Consider the following 21,652-nt stretch of genomic DNA (forward strand, 5'->3'; position numbering starts at 1 on the left):
AAACTACCGCTGTTCTACGAAAAGACGTATTGGCAACATGGCGTCCGTAAAGGAGGAAAGTTGTTTGAGTTCTTACAGAAAACTATTGATCGAGATATCGTTAGACCTATCTCGCCGTGATTTAGAGATGCTTAAATTTGCTGCTGTGGATTTCATTCCTCGCGGAAGAACAGAAAACATTGGTAGCGGATTACAATTCTTTGATGTTCTCGAACAAGACATGAAAATTGGTCCAAGGAATCTGTCCCTTCTGCAGGATATGTTTAACACGATTGGCAGGGTGGATCTTGCACAGAGATTACAGTCTTATTTAACATCATTCGCCGCTGTTGAAACTGATGGTAAGCTTTTCAATGATCAGTATGAAGTCCAAGTTTTCAACAAGTTCGTTTATAAATATTAATGTGCCACGAATATTTACCTAGATAGAAGTGTTGAAAAACCCAAACAAACTAAAACCCCAGCAGTCTACAATTCTCATATCTCAACTATGCAATTATTCCGAGAATAGTCGATCTTTTCAGAAATTTCAAGTGATATTTCAAACATGCATTAGTTTGGCTTTAATGTAGTTGGTGAATTTTCAGAGCCTGTGCTAGTCTGTTTCAGGCGTTCGGTTTTTCACTCGCCAATTTCATCTGTCACTCACTATGCGCGCGTCGTTCCCCACTAACCGAACGCCTGGAACCCGGGGGGGGGGGGGTACTCCCATAAATTTCGGATAGGGGTGTGCCGCCAAGGTTCTTAAACCCTGACCCTATTTAAGGATAAAGAAAGCGAAAATTGATACCCTTTTTAAGGCCCAAAACCGAAAAATGACGCCCTATTCAAGGGGAGGAGAAGCGTTCCATGACGACCCAAATAACGGCTAACCGCGCACGGCAAGACACAAATCTCTATAAAATCGTTTTACTAATACCTGAACAGAAAATTCAGTTTTAAGATACCTTTTTTGGTTTAGCTGGGCGTTTATTTTAGCTTATAGAATTTAGGTACCCTATCTAAGGATCACACCGGGAACTCATTGCCAAAAGGAGCAAAAATGATACCCTATTTAAGGACCGAGAACCTCAAAAACCATACCCTATCGGGCGGCACATACCTATATAGGCCACATATGGGAGTACCCCCCCCCCCCGGGGGGGCCTGGTACAGGCTTAGCCTGGGCATAGCATAAAATCTTAATGTTTTCGAAACTCAGAAAATTACCATGCTTACGAAGTCAACTTTCATAAAATTTCAAAAACATATATCATTGACACTCCCGATCTCTGACAAATATTGTTTATGATACTGTAGAATTTCCACTCTCCGGAACGGTTAAAAACAGATTTCTAGGTAGTCTAGGCAATGAGTGGGAAATTCTCATAGAATTTCCACGAAATATCACAGTTAATTCTTACGAGAAATGTCGGCACTCTTTGATTTCAAACACTATTTACTGTGCCGATTAATCGACTCATATAAAATTACGGATAAATCGGTAAAATCTGTAAAATTGATTTAAAAAATTGATTTGATGATATTTGATCAATATCCATTTTATCGATCGATTGGTAAAAATCGATGTCAAACTGAAAATAGGTACCGATTTTACCGATTCTTTAAGTAAGTAACAATAATCAGGTGCTATTGATTCTATGCAGGGACCACGTCTTTGTGTATAACAGCGGCTTTTATACATTTAAGAGAGTGATAAGGTGGTGGGGGGTTTGGGGTATAGATCACGTTTCACGGAAAATAAAATGGCCCTTTACAAGTCACCAAAAATATAACATTGAGACTTCATGCTTAACGGAAAATAAAAGAGAACGTTTTTGAAAATTACGGTTCACGGCTACTTGAGTAATTACGATTGACTACGAAAAAAGTAACCATTTCACGGGAAATAAAAACGGCCGATCTCGGGTCACGAAAATACCCTTTACCATCCTCATATAAGACAAAAGCATACATTTTATTGTTGGTGTCAGTTGGACATATGCTCGCGTTTTGACTTCTTTCTTCCCTTTCGTACAGAAAAAAAAAACCCTCTGTGTATTCCATGTATTGAGTGCCTGGGCTGTCATTTCTAAGAGGGTCTCAATGGGGTGGTGGCTTTTACGGTTAACGGTTTAAATTTTGACTTTTTTACGGCTAACCGTTAATTTATTTCCATAACGGTTAACAGAAGTTAAAAGCTATACTTCATTGTTTTAAAAGGTTAAAAATTAATTGCCATTATTGAAAAACATGTTTTCGGTCTCAGGGCCATTCTGGGACGATGAGGTGAACTAGTTTGGTTACTTTATTGTTACTGACCGATTTTTTACGGTTAAACATATTTTACGGCTAACGGTTAAATTTTTCCAATTTTTACGCCTAACGGTTTAATTTTTGGGCCGTTTTACGGCTAACGGTTAACCCCATTGAGACCCTCTTCTTAACGGCTCTTTACTGTGCTACCCTTGAATTTCACACGTGGGGCCTGAACACAAAAGGGGTAAAATAGGAACTGGGATTTGTCTATTTGTTCCCTGAGAAGAGGGTATTTGGGGGACTGGGAACCACAAAACAAAACAAACGGGAACTGGACTGTCGACCGCGGTCAAACGACAGAAATACGCAAAAAACAAGAAAAGTACATCAAAGATAAGGTTTTCATTTCACAGTACAAAGATTGGTGCATTACCTGTATCCTGACGATTTTCTAAGTTTTTTGGAGCTTTACTAAAAAAGTTCTACGTGTTTAAAAATAGCGCAATGCGGACTTGTCGTCGCCATTTCGTCAAAGCACTTTGGTGCGGATGCGGAACATTTAAACTCTTTTACCTGAGGAAATGGGAATATGTTTACGTTCAGTAACTATTTTATCGATTCTTGCTTATACTAACACTGACTTCAATATGTACAAAATTCCCCGAAATAGAAAGAAAAGCTTCCTGAGACGTTTGACCGCGGTGAAACTGGACTGGGATTTGGGAAAAACATACACTAAGAAGTAGGATTTATAAGCAAGTTGATGGCAAACTTAACACTGATGTTAAGAATTGTACCTATTCAGATTTCGAAATGTTACTTAATTTTTTTTAATTTGAGAACTTATCCGTCGGTCTTCACTGAATTTAAACTTAGGTCAGAGGGATGACACGGTTACTGACGGGGGTGGTGATCAACCTCAAAACGATGCTGCTATCACAGAAAACAGTGGTACAGGCCAAGGTACATTTGTATAAATCAGTCAATTAATCAATTAATTTAATATATTTTGTAACTAATGAAAAGTCAGACTTTTTTATGTAAATTGTAAACGGTGTTTTCGTTGTCTCAGATTCCCGAATTAAGTTCTGCGTAGATGCTGACTGTTGTCCTGTCAAATGCCGCACACTACAGCCTTTAGCGAAGAAGTGTGTGACTGCTATCACACTGATGCGATGACTCAAGATTCCATTGCAATTATAAAGGTTTTACCGTTAAATCGAAAATGTAAGGTCAAGGACATCTACAAGGGCTAAATTCCAAAAGAAACAAAAGTTTTACGTTCACTTCATTCAACAGCTGAAGCTGGTCTAATAACAAGAGGTGCTGCATTGCCATCTGTCCAGCTAGTTCGTCAGCCATTGGTGAAGAGTGCAGCTGATGCCCCTGTAGCCTTCAGTGCCATCGATGGCGGTCATGGAGTTCCACAAATCGGCCAGTGTTTAGCTGTAATGTGCAGCAGCGATGTATTGTCATCTAGTGGGAACAATGGTATGTGAGACTCAAACGTTTTGAACGTCAGGTTCAGCTTTCTTAGATTTTAGATCATTAAATATAAGTAAAGGCAATCCAATAATTGTGTGACCGCTCAGCGGTGAACATTAGTAAAATTACTTTCGCCGGAGGGACGTTTGATATAATTAAGTTGTTTCTTTTCACAACACAAGTTCCGGCGATTAGCCCCATCTCGTTTTTAATTCCTCGTAAATTCTAGCTCCTTGTGTAACGCGTAAGCTCACAGATTCTTTCATTCGTCTGTTTTTGCGCTATCAGTTCATAACTGTTATCATACGAATCTCTATCTCCTTCTCCGTACTCTAACGCTGTCTCTAACACAGGTTCCACTGCCTTTTCATTACGCGTTTGATCCCTCTATATTTCGTTATCTTCCTATCACGAATCTAACTTGCATTGCAAAGCAGTGCTACGATTCTGTGCTCTGCATGCCGCCCTGCAACATGAAAACTTAGCTGAGTACTGTAACTGATGGATGAAACAGGTAGTATTCTGTCAGAAAAATCATTTGACTTAGTGTCCACCATAAAATAATGCAGATATAACGTAAACATTCTTTCGACTTTTGTTTTCTAGGTGCCTCGTCAGGATTGATGGCCCCAGCCCCAGCCCCAGCCCCAGCCCCAGCCCCAGGCCCAGCACTGGCGGGGCAGCGTGGGGCTCAGGTCCTTTCTGGGCCTGGCCGGGTCCAACATGATCGATCTGCAGGGCCAGCACCAGTGCGATATGTCAACTTTTTGGCTTGCGAGGGCTACACTGTGGAAATAATAGGCGGGAAGCATTTCAAGACTCCGGAAGGAGAGTTTGTCGAAATGAAGAGCGGGACGCAGTATAAGATACATGTAAAAAACACACGTGCCTACGGTAAGCACTATTTTCAATTAACACTTACAATCAACACTTTTCCGCTGGATAGAGATTTATTCAGTGGATAGCGTTATCCATCTTTTGAACAACCGACGATTGAGGAATAGTCAAACTGGGACGTAATACGGCATCTTTCGAACAAATGTTCATCATCGGAGAGGTCAACTCTGATGCCTATCTATATATTAACAGAACAAATGTCTGAAAAAATCAAATGCCCCGAGCGGGATTCGAACCCTCGACACCCCGATCTTGGGGAAGGTGCTCTAACCACTGAGCTACCGAGGCAACCACAGCGAAGTGAGTCGAATATTTGCTACAAAGGAAACATTGATTACCGGACATTTACTCTCAGGCCTCTCGAACTGGAAATCAGTTCTGTAGGTCGTCAAGACAGTACAATGCGCATCGGTCCAGATGTTATAGACCATTAAAAGGTACGTAATACGGCATATTTCGAACAAATGTTCATCAGAATTGACCTCTCTGATGATGAACATTTGTTCGAAATATGCCGTTTTACGTACCTTGTAATGCGTTTTCAATGTTTTTCGGGCGAGTGTGGACGGAAAATATTTCATACGGCGTTTTCAAATTTCTCCGTTTTCCAATTTATCCGGTGGATCAATATGGACAGGGCCTAATAGGCTTCTACTCTGACTTGTAGGTTGTAACTTGGATGTATCCATTGATGGTTATGACGTTGGAGGATGGACCATCGATGGAAGGCAGGAGTTATCAATAGAGAGACCTGTTTACGAGGCCAAGAAATTTACCTTCTACCGCGTCAAAACTGCACCAAAAACGGCAGGCATTGAGTCAGGCCGCTTAGAAAATGGTGTTGTGAAGTGTGTGTTCACACCAGAAGCATTTCTGAACATTCCAGTGATTGTTTCTGGTTTGCCTCAGCCACTGGATATGAATATGCCTCCATCCGCGACAGTTGGTGATCTAAAACGTGAAGTACAACACCAGTTGAGTAAAAAGAATGACCCGGATCAAGTTCTTGTTATCGATGACAAGGTGCTATCTAATCGTGCGCGTTTGAGGTAAGTAAAAGTACATGGATGCGAGGCGTCTAAAACTAGATTTGGCGAAACCCTGAAGTTTGCCAGGGAGTCGATAAAAACCCCGTCAGAGCAAAAAAAGACAAAGATAAAATTTGCTGGGCTTTCCGTGGTTACACGGAGTGATCTCTTGAAAACCGCCAAGCACGTTCGACTCCCGAAATCTGCGTAGATGACCATGAAAGTATCATAATTTTATAAGTATATACTAAAACAGTGTTTCCCTTGGAGCTAGTCGTTAAGTGCTCTGACATTTGCCAAAAATGCCGAACTCGAAGTTTTGTAGAATAAACAACACGAAAATTCAATAAGGACTGATTGGTGATAGTTTGAAAGGCAGTACAGTTTAGTAACATCGTTATAGCTAAAACTACTTTCAAACCTGTTTTTTTTTGGATAGAAATGAACTTGAACGGACTTCTGGCAAACTGAGATTGATTGATGTAGAAATGCAGATTGCAGTTAAGACATCTTCCAGTGAAACCTTTTCCGTAAAGATACATCCAGGCAAGGCGAAAGTCCACGATCTTATGAAACAGATAGAAGGAGAGCTTGATGTCCCCTTCAGAGACCAAAAGCTGTACTTTGGAAGCGCTCTTCTTTCAGATGCGCCACGTAGAGGCCTTCCTCGTGAACTCATCTGCAGTGCACAGCCGACTGTTGATGCCATTGTCCCAGATTATATTCACATCACAGTGGAAGATCAAAATGGCGTCACACACGACATAAAGATAGATAAAGAAAAAAGCCTGAAAGCGCTTATGGAAGAAATACCTTCTTGCAGAAACTTGCAAGAAAACGAAGAAGCCATGTTCTATCTCAACGAAAAGCAACTCTGTCCTTCCAAAGATAAAGGAACCTTAACTAGCCTCGGTGTTTGCTCTGGATCAAAGTTGGAGTTGAAAGTAAAGATTACCTTTATTGAAATCTTTGTCGACGTTTGGTTTTCGGTCTGTTCAGTCAGTGTCACATGCAGTCCTCAAGGAACATTCAAGGATTTGGTAAAAAAGGTGGTAATGGCCGAGAACAAAAAAGGAAAGCTGGGGAAAGTCACCTTTGCATTGGGGGAAAGAGTGTTTGATCCGGAACAAGACACGGGTCCGCTACAAGGTATAACGTACTATTTTTTTAACAATTTTCAGTTTGTAACAGTACAGATTAAGTAACCGTTTTGTTATTGACAACTGACAATCATTTCAAATGATAATAAAGCTTATGCATAATAACGTCATATGCTCAAAATTCACCACCAAGCCTCGTTTACGCGAATTACTTTCAAACCTCTGGCAACTTAATGCAGGTGCCACGTGGGTATTCTTTTTATCTTTAATGCATTGTGTATTCGTTGATAATTAATTTTCAAGTTTGTACTTCGAAAGCGAGACTTGGTAGTGAAACTAGCCAGTCTGTGTAAAGGCTATTTCTGTATCGATTCTGTAATCAATTTTCTACTCTTTCTACTCGATTTCACGTTGGCGACAGTCAGTTGGCATTTTTGCATTGCATGTACATTACTACTCGGCAGTTCATGTGCGTTATTACTCAAGTTATCGCAATTTTAAACTTGTATGGAACGAGCCACGAGTGGTAAAGAGTTGCCAACCTTATGTTAGTCAGTGAATATACTTAATGCATGTTAGTTGCAAGAAATCAAAACCATGATATATATCACGACAAACTGATATCAGATTAAATTCCTTATTCGTATGAATATTTTTACAGACAAGACCATGAAAAGTGAGGATCAAGTGTGGTCAAGTGTCTGAAAGTATTTTTCCCTTTAGATTACGGAGTTACACATCGATCTGTGCTTCAGATGAGAGCGGTCGAACCTACTCCAAAGGTTGCTGTTGATGATTCTAACAGACCTCTTGGAGCTGAGGCTTCCAAATCTGAAAAAGAGTTAGTATGAAACATCTAATACTCTACCTTATTTTGCCTAACTCTCTGTATAGAATTATTAACAAAATCGCAGTATCGGCTACAAATGGTAGACCTCTCTGATTCGGGCATTGTAGGTACAGAACACAGGGTCCGTAGTGAAGAGGTGGCCATAGTATTGAGATATGAGCGATATGCAGTTGAAACTCACTATGTCGAACCCTCGTTATCTTGAACACCCCGCTATCTCCAACTCAAACTCCTTGTATTTGCTTGTATTACATCCGCCATCTTGAACTCCCTTTTTTCCAACTATTCTTGTTATTCCATGATAGAGTTACGAAGTACCACGAAGTACCTCAAATCGAATTCTTTTTATTGAATTTAGTTACTGGAACCGGTTTTGTCCGTTATTTGTGTTATGGCGATGTCTTCCACTTTGATGCCATGATATACAAAACCTTATTTTGATTTCGTCAAAACTCATACGTTTTAGTATATTGCCATGAATGCAAAGTGGTGTAAACTAACTCAGTTGTCTGTTACGGTATGTACACAGAGACGTCCTTCGCGCATTGGCACACTCTCTTCACGCATCAGGAGACTCTCTGGAGCAAAGAAGCGACTCTGTTGACGATAGAAAAGGTAAAATTACGTGAAAAAACGACGTTTCGGTGTCTTCATGACGCCATTGTCAAGTTAAGTGTATAAAATAATATTACAAATTCCGCGAGATGTTAGGCTAAATTTACATAATGCACATATTGAATCTGATTGCACGTTGAGAGCTAGTTTGAGTTCTCTGATGAATAACATCTCGTGCACTAAGCAATCAAAACGCCTCAGTGGGTGTTTAGGGACCTTTCCGTGTTTGTCTTGGTAGTGTTTTTATATTGTCAATGACTGTTGGACGGTCCGTGGCTTGTCCTTGTCCTGGCTTGTCCTTCCACACGTGTGTGTAAGTGTCCGCTCGTATAGCCTACATCCGCTCGTATAGCCTGCATCACATGAGTCACATTAAAAACGACACACAACGCGTTGCTGGTTGACGGTCCGTGGCTTCGTCTCCTGAACTTTAAGATCTTGATCTTAATCAAGATCTTAATCTTGATCTTAATCTTGATCTTGATCTTACGGCTAACGAACACGGGTTGGACAGTTGTCTGCACCTTTCGGCTAAGGTCCTTGAGTTGTTCCTTTACACAATTTGCCGGTCTTGATGTTTGAATGGCATGCCACTCGAACAATGTTACTGTACTGTTAGCTTATTAGATATTTTTATCCTTCTACAGAGAAAAAATCTTTTCTGACTGCCATTAAAGGAAGGTTACTTGGAAGGACTCATAAAGTTACTAAAATACAGGAAATAAGTAAGTTACCGTTATTTAAACACGATAAAGTTACAAGCTTGTGGGTCGTGTATCTTTAAAGTACCATTATTTAAGCTCTTTACAATTAAATTAAAGATGAAGTCTGGGACCGAGTAGAAATGTTCTCACAACTTTCAACGCGATCAATTCACGATCTTGTCAGCGGTTTTTGGACGATCTCAATCCACTGTTTTAATTCGAAAATTTCGTCATCTTCTTGTAGTTATAAAAACGTTCAGGTCTACATTTTTAACATTTTTCTTTATTTTTCCAGCTTTTTTAAACAGAATTGCACGATTTGTTTATTTTTACATTCCAAAAGCATTCTGGCTTGATTTTGCATCAATTTCCGTGATTTTATGACTTGCTAAGAAAATGTTGAAATCCAAGATGGCGGCTCTTATGACGTCACGTGACGTCATATGACGTCGCAGCTACTTTAAATTATGTCATCTTGTAGAGTGAGCTACAGGCTTTCTTCTTAATGCAAAATAATATAACGAGGGGTCCCATCTATCCTCCTCTTGTACGATGGTGGGGGTATGAATTTGCTTGTACGTCCGAGGGTTAAAGACACAATTTAGAAAACTTCTTTTACTAATGAAAAAGTAACCGAGCTCTCCCACTGGTCCCTAGTTATTGTTGTTCAGCATGAGAGGAGCTGCTTTTGAGTATTGTCACTCTGTAGTTTTATAATGCGGGGAATCGTAGAGGGGATCCTTTCCGATCGATGAATTTATTTTATTTACTAAGGCTATCTCCTCTATACATGAAGTCGTTCAACGGCTTGATTAGATTTTTGTTTAGTGTTTCGTGGTATTTCTTTCTTTTTTTGGTGGCACCACATCTGGGGACAACTTTTTTGGGCTGGGGCTCTGGTGCAGGTGTTGAGCCGTAATTACATTTGCAATGGGTTTAAAATGTGTTTCCCTTAATATCAGAGGCATAAATAAGTCGATCAAACGCAGAAATTTATTTAGGTGGCTCCATAATGGCAAATATGACTTAATTTTTCTGCAGGAAACCTACAGTGACAAAACAATCGAAAACGTTTGGCGTGCAGAATGGGGTGGTGACATTTGCTTTTCCCATGGCTCTAAACATAGCAGAGGCGTGATGATTCTTTTTCGACCAACCTTAAAAGCAGAGAATATTTGCATTACTAATGATAAGAACGGAAGAATGCTTATTGTTCGCTTCACACTCCAAGACGAAGAATTTTGTTTAGCCAATGTTTACGCTCCCAATGACCAAAATCAACAATTAAATTTTTTTAACGAATTAACGAGCAAGCTACGTCCTCATGTGAATGAAAATCTTATAATGGGAGGCGATTTTAATTGTCCACTCCAAAATATTGATAAAATAGGTGGAAAAGATATCAGCGGTAAGAAAAAAGTTATCCACAGCATAAAGGAAATGAGCGGAAACTTAAATCTCGATGATATATGGAGATTTCATCATCCAAATGATAAGCGCTTTACCTGGCAGAATAGTTCAGGAAAAATAAGATGTCGATTAGACTATTGGCTTATTTCAAAACATTTAGTTCCACGTACTAGTATGACGGATGTGCTATCATATTACGACTCAGACCATTCTCCAATTTATGCTGAAATCGCGTATAAAAATAAGCAAAAAAAAGCTGGCCCTGGGTTTTGGAAATTTAACAACTCTCTTCTTGACAATGAAGAATTTATAACAAACCTAAAATTCTTTTTACTTCATGCCAAGAAAAAGCATAGTGGAACAAGTGACAAAAGACTCTATTGGGAGATGATTAAAATGGAGATTAGAGACTTTTGTATCCGTTTCTCTAAACGTCTTGCTAAAGGAAAAAAATCAAAAGAAATAAATTTACTCTGCAAGTTAAAACAATTAAATATGCGTTTGGATCAAAATCCGCTAGCAGCTAATTTAGCAACAGACATTGAACGTGTCAAGCTTGAACTTCAAAGAATCGCTGAACATAAAACAAAAGGCGCGATTATAAGAAGCAGAGCACGGTGGTACGAACATGGCGAAAGAAACACGAAATATTTAATGAATCTAGAGAAGCGCTCGCATGAAAGGAAGCATATTGTTAAATTGAAAACCGATCAAAACGAGTATGTTGAGGAACCGAACAGGATCTTGTGTGAGATGGAAACTTTTTATAAAGCTTTATATGCCTCACAAATAACAGATAACACATTTGATGCTTCAGCCCCGTCATTCTTAAATCTTGACAATGTACAGAGACTTGATAGCGAGCAGCAAAAATCCTGCGAGGGCCTTATCACTGAAGAAGAATGTTTAGCCGCTCTTAAAACGTTTGAGAAAAACAAAACCCCAGGTTCAGATGGACTGACTACAGAATTTTACTTATGCTTCTGGGATTCCGTGGTAACTCCTTTAATAGACTGTTTAAATGAAGCCTATCATAGAGGTGAAATGTCGATCTCGCAAAGGAGAGGTGTGATTTCTCTGTTACCTAAAAAGAATAAAGACACCCTCCTTCTCAAAAATTGGCGGCCAATCACGTTGTTGAATATTGACTACAAAATAGCAACGAAATGTATTGCAAAACGATTAGAGAAAGTCTTACCAACGTTGATAAATAATGATCAAACAGGGTACGTTAAAAACCGCTTTAATGGAGAAAATATTCGGCTAATATCTGATGTAATTGAGTTTTATGAGAAAAAACAACTACCTGGCATGTTACTTTTCATAGATTTTGAAAAAGCATTTGATTCCCTAGAGTGGAAGTACCTGTTTAAAGTCCTTGAATTAATGAACTTTGGGCCAATTTTCCAAAAATGGATCCACACCTTCTATTCCAATATCACCAGCTGTGTGATAAATAACGGATTTGCGTCCGATTTCTTCCAGCTTCAAAGAGGAGTCCGACAAGGATGCCCCTTATCGGGGCTCTTATTTGTCCTGGCAATTGAGGTACTTGGCCAAGCGATTAGGAATAATGAAAATATCAGTGGTTTGAAAATAAACGACACCGAATTAAAATTAAGTATGTACGCGGATGATATCACAGCCTTTATAAAAGATGATCGCTCAGCTAATCACTTGTTTAATCTTTTAAATGATTTTGGAGGCTGTTCAGGTTTAAAAATAAATACTTCTAAAACGGAGGGTATGTGGCTGGGCAGTCTTAAATGCAACTTGGGTCAACGTTCTAAATTTAATATTTCTTGGCCTGAAAAATATGTAATCGCGCTAGGTGTGGCCTTCGCATATGATCAGTCTGTTAGTTACAAAATTAATTTCGAGGAAAAACTTGTTGCGCTAAAGAAAATTTTAAACCAATGGACGACCAGAGGCTTAACTTTAATGGGAAGAATTTGTATCATCAAAACCCTCGCTATCTCCAAGCTTGTTTATAATACCTCCGTTCTCACAACACCACCAAATTTTTCTTGTGAAGTTAATGATATTTGTTTCAAGTTCATATGGAAGTTTAAGCCCGATAAGGTCAAACGTAACACGCTTATTGGTCCTATAGAGAAAGGGGGCCTTAACATGGTAGACTTCAACATGATGAACAAATCTTTAAAGGAAGCATGGGTTAAACGTTTATATGAAGCTGGTGATAACAAATGGTGCTCCCTCTTCTCATCTGCTACATCCCAATATGGTGGTTCGTTTCTTTTGGAATGTAATTTTAATGTATCTGATCTTAATTTCGTCTCGTATGTACCGTCCTTTTACAAGGAAGTATTGAATGTCTGGCAGGAGCTACATTCTAAAGACCCTTCTTCTGCTAAGGAATATGAAAACGAAATTATTTGAAATAACCGCTATATTAAAATAGATGGTAAATCAGTCTTCTATCCATCTTGGCATAGAAAAGGAGTTATTAAAATCGGTCATCTGCTAAATGAGAACAGAACGTTTTTATCCTGGTCTGAGTTTCAACATAGATATGGTATGACGGTAAACTTCTTAACGTATTACGGCCTTCTCACCGCGATCCCTGAAGAATGGAAAAAATCAATTTTAAATTCCGAACGAATGCTTACCGATGTTGACAGTAATGAGCTTCCTCTTGCGAATGTCACCGCCAAATCTGCTCGCGAACTGCTTGTTATGAAAGTGTTTAAAGCCCCAAACATAGAAACTAAGCTTATAGAAAAACGTCTTCCTGCTAAAGCCATCTATGAATTGCCATTCAAAGTTACAATAGAAAATAAACTCAGATGTTTCCAATACAAGGTCATACATAACATTCTACCCACTAATAACAGACTTTACAAAATGAAATTGAAAAGTTCTCCCAGTTGTGATCGTTGTAGCTCTTCATACGAAACTTTACCTCATTTGCTGTATGAGTGTCCGACGGTACAATTATTCTGGAAAAAAGTTATTGCATGGTGGAATGAAAAACGTTCAGAAAATATCACCTTAATTGACACAGATATTTTTTACGGTTATAAACCAGATTTAAGTAATTTTTATGCCCTGAATCATTTCCTCATCATCGCCAAGTATCACATTTTTCTGTCCTGGTTGAATTCAGCATATCCGAATCTAGATATCTTCCTTCTCTTACTCAATCAAAAGATTCTCTATGAACGCACAATCGCTGTTAAAAATAATAGTTTGACGAAATTCAAAGCAAAATGGACAACACTTTGTGCCTAAGGTCCCCCAAGTTACCCCGCCCCCTGCCCAGAGGTTGTGCCGCAATCTATTTATTTATTTATTTATTTTTTTTATTTATTTTTCGTTTCATAGTAAAATAAAATACATACAGTTAGTATTAGAGTTAGTAGTAAAAAATTGAACTTTGTAAATAGATTGTAACTTTAAAATGTAATAGTAATATAATGTAATATTTTTTTGTAAGAGCGCTATTTGTTATAGTAGGTATTTTAAGGCGTGTTATTGCGATATTATTATTTAAAAAGAAAATGTATATTAAATAATGTAATAAGTAATGTCTTGTAATTAGCATCGTAGGTAGTGTAGGTATTTGTTAAGTAAGTAGTGTTCTTTGTGTGTCAATAAATAAATTAAAAAAAAAAAAAAAAAAAAAAAAAATGAGAGGAGCTGCTCTTGCGCCTTTGAGGCATCCACTGACTACCGCCCCACTGATTACTTTGCAAGTTGTGAGAACATCGCTCGGATTTCATATAAGAGAATGAATGGGAAGTTCCCCCCTCCCCCTCCTGGTTTAAATCCGACGAAAACTGAGTCATCAGATTTAACTAATAAAAACAACTGCATTGTTACGCGACAAATTCGAATCAATCAATACTTGAAGTGAAAAACGCAACCGGTGCCACGCCCGGGAAAGAGCACGCATGTTTAGTCGATGAAAAAATAGGAAAGTTCAATCAAAGCAAACATAGCGCTTTTAGAAACTGTTGAAACACGTAGCTGATATATGAAGGGCCTGTCGAAGGGTAAACTTTGTAGAGTAAGCCATTTAGATTGTACAATTTTGTGATGTTAGCAAACTCCTTAGAATAATAAAAGGTGACTAAAAAATTGGAACCAATAGATGCGTTTGATAATTCGTCACTATTTGTATTTCATAGATTAAAGTGTTCCATGCTGTTTCATACGTAGGAAAACCGTTGGTTTGAGGTGGTATTGGGATTGTAGTCTATAAAAATTTAAACTAATTTGAATTCTTTTTATTTTTATTCAGATTCGCAGGAAGAAAGTAAGTATTTATTGTTCTTCAGCTTGTGTACATGTCGATGATCCTTACGTGCTAGCAGAGTAAGCGATGGTGCCCTCAGGGGTTGTATAATCACGCTAAAACAATCGTCAGCTACACCTGCTATTCTTTTCACTTTTGCTAATTCGCGTAAGATTACTTAGGCATTCATAACAATACGACGTGAAGTTCAAGGGAAGTGAAACGTTTGCAAGCTCACCTCTTTATCCCATCGAATTCGACTGGGTTCCGGCTAGCACTACACGGATTTCTATAAAACATCTCTCTTTAGCGAGGCGTTTGAACCGTACTTTTTTCCTGTGTAACCCTCAGACGTACAAAGAAATTCATACCCCCACCATCGTACAAGGGAGGGGGGGGGGTGGATGCCCCCCCTTGTGTTCTCGTTGTATTAAGAAATTATTTTGCTCTGAGTAGAAGGCCCGAAGCTTACTCTACAAGATGACGTAATTTTAATTGGCTCTGACGTCATATGACGTCATTAGAGCCGCCATCTTGGATCCGCCATCTTGGATTTCACCATTTTCTTAGAAACTCAGAAAATAACAGGCTGCTGAATATACAGGCTGATTAATTAATTCTTTGCTCTTTACTTTTTTTTTGCAGAAGAGAGTCTGTCCTCGATTAGTAAGTAATGTTTTCTTTTCCTGCAATGTTCCAGTTCCTACTTCAGCTAAAGTTGAATAAGTAGCTGTATCTTAGCTTGCTGGATTTGTAAAAATGCGCTTGAATTTGCTAGCATTAGTGATCAAAAACATCCTCGTACCCAGGGTCTTCGTTCCCTTTGACCAACGGTCAGGAAACGAGCGACTAGAAAGTTCTGATTGAAAGTCAGAAAATAACAGACTTCCAGTTGAATTTTGCATACCTAGCTTTTAAAAGCATGACTCAACGAACATCGTGGTGTTTTTCCTCCAGTCATTTGTTTTGTTTTCGAAACCAATCGAAACGCATCCTCCAACGGAACTTTCGGGAGTCGCTCGTTTCCTCAAGCTTGCGCAGTAAGGAACGAAGACTCGTACGAGATTGGATAAAAATTTAAATGCACTGCGCCTGCGCATTTCAACTTGTTTTTATACACATCGTACGTGTGGACACCCTTATGCGGATATTTGCGCCTCTGCTTCTGTTTCCATCGTACATGTGAAACCGGGCTTTATATAAAATATCGCACTTGAATAAATGAACAATATAATAATACAAGAATGCGTAATTAGATTTCATATTAACAGCTTTCAAAAAATATTAGTTTCGGAAAGCAGCGTGACCGGCAGGTTAGAGCGATGGATTTGAAATCCGGAGGCAGTTCAGATTTTAATTCCTCGGCTACGTCTATAAATAGCAAACTGGTCTTCCTCCCGTCAGCTCGGCCAAACCGTGTTATTTAATGCTTATTTAAAATATTCATTTTAGTTTTTGTTCACATTGGCCCTAAAAAGCCCCTCTCTTGGAATGGTTAATTAAAAGTCATCATCATCAATCTAATAAATTGCTATTATTTTACAATTAAATACAAACAATAATGAAGTACCAATGTATCATGGGCTTTTTTAAGTCAGTGTGCTTTTTTCTTCAGATGAAGAACTCACTGGCGGCTGTTTTTTCCCCTTTTAAGTCGTCCGTGCTCTTTCTGTCTCTTCCTTGTTTCAGAACTGAACCGAAGTGTATTGTTACATTAAATTTGTTCTTATCTTTTACAGCTAAAAGGACATCAAATGGTAAGTAACTTAGTTGAGGCAAATTATTGACTAGAGAGAAAAAAGTTTAAAACTTTAGTTCAATTTATTTTTCTGGTGTGTTTTCATTCGTATCTCCAAAGCATAGGAGTAGAGTTAATTTTAGTTCGTACAGTGTGATCGTCCTAGTGATTATAAGTAGTTCTGAAAACAACTGTTGATAGGGACTGACGTTTCGACAACCTGAGCGGAAGTCATCTTCAGAGTCAAGTGAAAATTACTGTTAATCGATGATGTTACGAATCTTACGAATGTTACGAATCTGGCCCGTTGAAGCTGATTGGTCAGATTTGCCTCGATGTTATTGGGTGTAAGACTCGTGTCAAGTTTGTCAACAATAATTGCACTGTACTATTCCTATTACTTCTTTGTTTTCAAGTACGGCATGAAACGGTTGTCTTGCATAATCACTCCGCGGTGTTTTTACTGCAAAACAAAACTCATTTAGCGTAGCAAGTGCCCAGTTTTCATCGCGGTCAGAAAACTCCTTACAATAATGAAAGGTGAATATAAAATGAAGCGAATAGGTGCGCTTGTTTACACATTGGTTTTTCTAAAAGTATTTGAAACCCGTCGCTGTAACGTGGGGCGGGGATTGTAGTCTGAGGATAAACTTATTTACATTTTTGTTTTCCTTTTACAGTTAAGTCGCCTCGGCGGGAAGAAGGTAAATATTTGCTCTTTATCAACCTGTGTATATGACGGTGTGACTTGCGCGCCAGCAATGGGAGGGGTGACGCCCTCAGGTCGTGCGTATCACGCCCTTGTTCACCCGGCGTCATTGTTCGTATGGTGTTAGCGCGTTAGGCTAGATTTCCACTGACGCATAATTTTTTACGTGCTTTAAACAATTTAGAGACAATGTGTGAAAGACTTGCGTAAACTAATTTGTAATTCTTTTTTTTAACCTATTTAATTTCAGATTTGCAAGACGAAAGTAAGTATGTGTATACATGACGGTGATTGCTGCGTACTACCCGGCGGAAGGAGCGTAGATCCCCTCAGGGGTTGTATAATCGCGCTAAAACAATCGTCAGCTACGCCTGCTATTCTTTTGAGTTTTGCTAACTCACATAAGGATATTTATATGTATTCAAAACAATACGATGTGAAGTATAAGGAAAGTTAAAAGTTTGCAAGCTCACCTCTTCATCCCATCGGATTTGTTTGGATTTCGGCTAATTAATTTGCACTGATAGTGTCTTGCTGTGGTTGCTGCATGCGCGCGATTATTACACTACACGAATGTCTGTGGAGCAGTGTTATCAGTATGCGATTCTTCTTGTGTAACTTCACACGTCTCTTAAACGGGAGATAACTTAACCCCGATTTTTTTAATGTTTAAAATACGCATCCAAGTAGCATCTATATACTCTGAAAGTTTTAAAAGATTTCACCGTGGGAAATTGAAGAAAATCGCACTTAGTTCCACCTAAGTACAACAAAAATTGTAATCTTGGAGGAAGATATGTTTCAGGCAGTGATACCAGCTAGTCGAAACAGGAGTCGAACCTATTACCTTCCGCACACTGGTCTACCACTGAGCTACAGCAGCCTCTTGGGAGCCAGGCCATATAACTAGGTTCAAATGTGACAAGTTTCCCGCGTACTACTAGGAATAGTATTGTCGAAGAGTGAAATATGTCTGGAAATAAAGAATGGCAAAGGATGGTAAATTTGGGTGAATTGATTTCTTACAGCTACAATATACCAGCAAGGTGCATTTGGAAATGAAGATGGAGGTAGACTTCTTAGATTTGTTTAATATTTGATTAATTTCTTAGGAGAGATTTGAAAAATGATTTTATCTATAAAGTGGTTATATCTTTTGGCACTCTATCGCATCTACACCATGCAATAAGATTAATGTACAATGTATCTTAAAAATCCATTTTGAACATCAAAATAAGAATAGACACTTATTATATATTCGTTCTAGAAAATTTTTGTTGAAGTGTATATCTGGGCTTATTTATTAACACCTTTGCTTTATGCTTTTCAGACTTTTCACTTTGTCCAGAGGAGATGAATACGCAAATGCTGGGTGAGATATTTTTCTTTGTTTGGTCCAGTATAATTTAAGGTTGAATGAAAAATACCTATATTTAACAAAAAATGCGCTTATGTTTTTAAGTACGACGCGAGCATAAGCGTACATGCATAGTTAATCATAAATTTAAAGGCACTGCACCTGCGCATTTAATTGTGTGTTAATTGTGCCTTTGGGTTTATGCTTGGGTTTCTGCTTCAGCTTGCATCGTACGCGCAAACCACGCTTTATATGAAATGGCGCAACAGATCACTTGTATAACGTTTCAGTGGAGAACTTTGGGTTGTAGAGAGTGGACACACGTGTTAATTTTTTCCTCTGTCAGCGAGGGGGGGGGGGGGGGGGGGGGCAAGTCAGACTTCCGTTACAAATACAGACTAACCGGACTACCTGGAAGACGCTTATGTTTCTGCTTCTGCTCGGATCGCACGTTTACTTGAATAATTAGGCAATAATATAAGATTGTAAATAACGACAGCCCTCAAATCATATTCTTTACTATAAATTTCATTTATTGTACAATGGAATAGCATTGTTTTACCTATGTTTAAACGGATCTCACGAATGCTTGAACCGTTATCTTGCACTTAAAAAATTGAAAGATCAAAGCAAGAAGAAGGCAAATACACACTCAAAAAGGGAAACACTCTCCAGTGGCTAGTGTTTTCCCCTAAAATTCTGACGTAATCGTTAATATTAAATTTTATTTTTATCTTTTACAGAGAAGTTGAAACGACAGGGTTGTAAGTTTAAAACTATAGTTAAATATAGATTACTTCATAGAAAGTGCGGCGTACGGAATTTTATTCACGAGTTGCAAAACTTTGCTATATACTGAATTCTGATACGTTACATTTTAAAAGCAAAACTTTTCGCATCGCATCGAAGAAAGGTCGCCACAAGCGAATAAACTACTGGCGGCGAAACAAATGGCGAATTTTGAAAAAGTTGAAATAACACAAGGCGTCGGTTAATAAAGCCATAGTCTGATAGACAAATTCGGTAACCGCCATTTTTTTTTACATTTTTGACATAAGTAACTTGTAAACTAGCAGTGATTAACGTTTAAGAAAAATTGTAATGCTGGGAGATTTTCGCGCGAACGTTCTTAAGAATGCCGGTCGCTTAGAATCCAACATTTCGTGGCAAGAGGATGGAACTTCGATTTCTTTCATACTTTTATGTTAGATAGGCTAGGGTATAACTTAAATCACTGTATAGTTCTTTCGATTGAATATCCTTTTATTTTAAAGAAAAATACAAATAACAAAAATCCGTTAAAATCGTCATTTGAGGCGCTAACTTATTCATGATTTTTGCACGAGTTTGAGAGCCTCGCGTGCAAAAACAAATCACTCAACCGTCTTTTAAACACTCAAACCATAGTTAGCAATCTCTAAACATCTACTGAAATGATTTTGGGAAATATTGCGTTGTTCTTTGTAGACAAAATAATTTTATTTCGAAGGCATACAATTCACTGCCGTAAAAGTACTTGGTAAATAAAATTAATTTTCACCATGTGCGAAACCTTCAAATCGTTTAAGCTTCTGGTGGTTGAATGTTAGAAGAATGGTGTATAAATCCCTGTAAAAATTTCTCCGGGCAAATGATTAAAAGCGACGTGAGATCTTTTCGAATTCGGTTAAATATGCAAATATTTGACCTTCCGCGGTCAACTTTGAAGTTACGGGTCAGAAATAATTTTTGTTCCGTGTTCCAAGTCCTAACCCATTTAAGACCAAATTAAGCATATGAAAAAAATATGTAATTTTCTAACCTTTATCTGCTGTAAAAGGTAGGTTCGAAGGCCATTTTAGCATGATTACGGCTCTTATCATTCGTCGCATCTGAGCTTCGTTTTCCTTCCGCGGTCAACTTTGAAGTTACGGGTCAGGCATGAATGACATGAATATTTCAACTCGTGCACAAGTCTTAACCCATTGTGGGTCAAAATAATCACACACAAAAACATTATGAAATATTCTAACCTTAATCTGCTGTAAAAAGCAGGTTCGAAGGCCTTTTAAGCACGATTCCGGCTCTAAGCATCCGTAGTTATTTGAGCTTCGTTTGTGCAAGTATGTCATATTTAGTGGTCGAAATCCAACCTGTGATCAACTTTCGGCGCTTCTCGTCACCACTGCATCTTCTTCGACGGCATACGCCGATTGTTAGTATTGCCTCGTTAATAGTACACAAAAAAATAACATCTGATCGCTAGTCCCATCTTGCAATGGGCCGTCTGTTCGTCACGCAATACTGTGTCATGGACATTTTTTTAGGGGGTGGTAGGTGGGTGTGGGAAAGGTTGAATATGCGGAAATGCTTGATTTAATACTTTATGACAAGTACGTACTCGAGCCAGCAACAGCAACAACAACAACAACAACAAGTACAGTGATATCTTTAGGCAGACAAGATAAAGCACACGTACTGTCAGTTGACAAGCGTTTGGTACAGTGTAATGCAACTGTTCGCGAATTCTGTTGCTCGCGCGGGGTTGGTTGTAATACCGGGGGTGGAAGGAGGATATAAATCTTTACTAAACAAGTAGAGTTTTTAAGTAGTTATTCCCTTTTTTACTGTAGAACCGAAAACGAAGAGAAAAACTCGCGTCTATGTTTTTTGGGGGGCGAGGGGGTGGGGGCCGGGGGGTTCTTGGTTGGTTGGTTAGCAAAGTTTTATTTTTTTTCACAAAGATACCTAACCAAATATCGCATGTCCTGTATAAATGGTTAATGATAGAAGTAACGATAAGTTTTGATTTTTTTTTCGTAATCGAGTGGCAACTTAATAAAAACATTGCATCGCAATTTTTTTTTCGCCCTACGGTAAATCTGGGTGACCTGTGGCTTCGGGTGGTCATTCGTCAACCTGTAACAAAGTACTTTCTTGGGGTGCCGTTTTGAACATGCTGTCGAATTCATGATGTCTAAATTCAACAATAACTAATTTGAAGTTTAAACGAAATTAAAACATGTTTTAAAAAAAACTCAGTGCTAAAACTCTTTCCTAAAAAGGATAAGCAAATTGCTATGGCAATTCGGCGTGTGAAAAAATCGCCAAATTTAATTTAGTGGCTTCCTAAGTAAACAAAACCTTGGTCGTGCTAGTTATTGGCACCGTCTGTTTGCTTAAAGGCAGCGCGTGAACATTTTTTTCAAAGTTCAGTTTATTTCACTGGAAATGGAAGGTTGTTGTTCTTTTAAGGCCCTTGTTCGTGGAGCTCTTGACAACCT

At 38.6% G+C, this 21,652-nt stretch overlaps 2 protein-coding genes and 1 long non-coding RNA gene across 5 annotated transcripts in view; all 3 read left to right on the top strand.

The window, feature by feature from the left end:
* LOC144649954 (uncharacterized) lies at positions 1-14,783 on the top strand. The gene is made up of 10 exons (XM_078509550.1): positions 1-341; positions 3,115-3,201; positions 3,538-3,729; positions 4,330-4,617; positions 5,288-5,669; positions 6,088-6,797; positions 7,472-7,589; positions 8,128-8,213; positions 8,861-8,938; positions 14,592-14,783. Exons 1-10 carry the CDS (start codon positions 38-40, stop codon positions 14,645-14,647), a joined length of 2,301 nt encoding a protein of 766 aa, XP_078365676.1. The 5' UTR covers positions 1-37; the 3' UTR covers positions 14,648-14,783.
* Positions 14,784-15,232: 449 nt separating this feature from the next.
* LOC144650014 (uncharacterized) lies at positions 15,233-17,345 on the top strand. The gene is made up of 3 exons (XR_013569999.1): positions 15,233-15,251; positions 16,325-17,027; positions 17,283-17,345. It is a non-coding gene; the product is annotated as an uncharacterized LOC144650014 (long non-coding RNA).
* A 1,025-nt stretch (positions 17,346-18,370) lies between these two features.
* LOC144649993 (uncharacterized) overlaps positions 18,371-21,652 on the top strand; it is a 53,327-nt gene continuing 50,045 nt past the window's right edge. For all 3 annotated transcript variants that reach the window (XM_078509621.1, XM_078509622.1, XM_078509624.1), the window contains exon 1: positions 18,371-18,404. In XM_078509621.1, the coding sequence (XP_078365747.1) occupies positions 18,386-18,404 (19 nt within the window). In that variant the 5' untranslated portion in view covers positions 18,371-18,385. The remainder of the gene's footprint in view (positions 18,405-21,652) is intronic.

Source organism: Oculina patagonica, chromosome 4, assembly GCF_052425735.1.
Source record: "Oculina patagonica isolate OP01 chromosome 4, crgOcupat, whole genome shotgun sequence".
NCBI classification, from domain to species: domain Eukaryota; kingdom Metazoa; phylum Cnidaria; class Anthozoa; order Scleractinia; family Oculinidae; genus Oculina; species Oculina patagonica.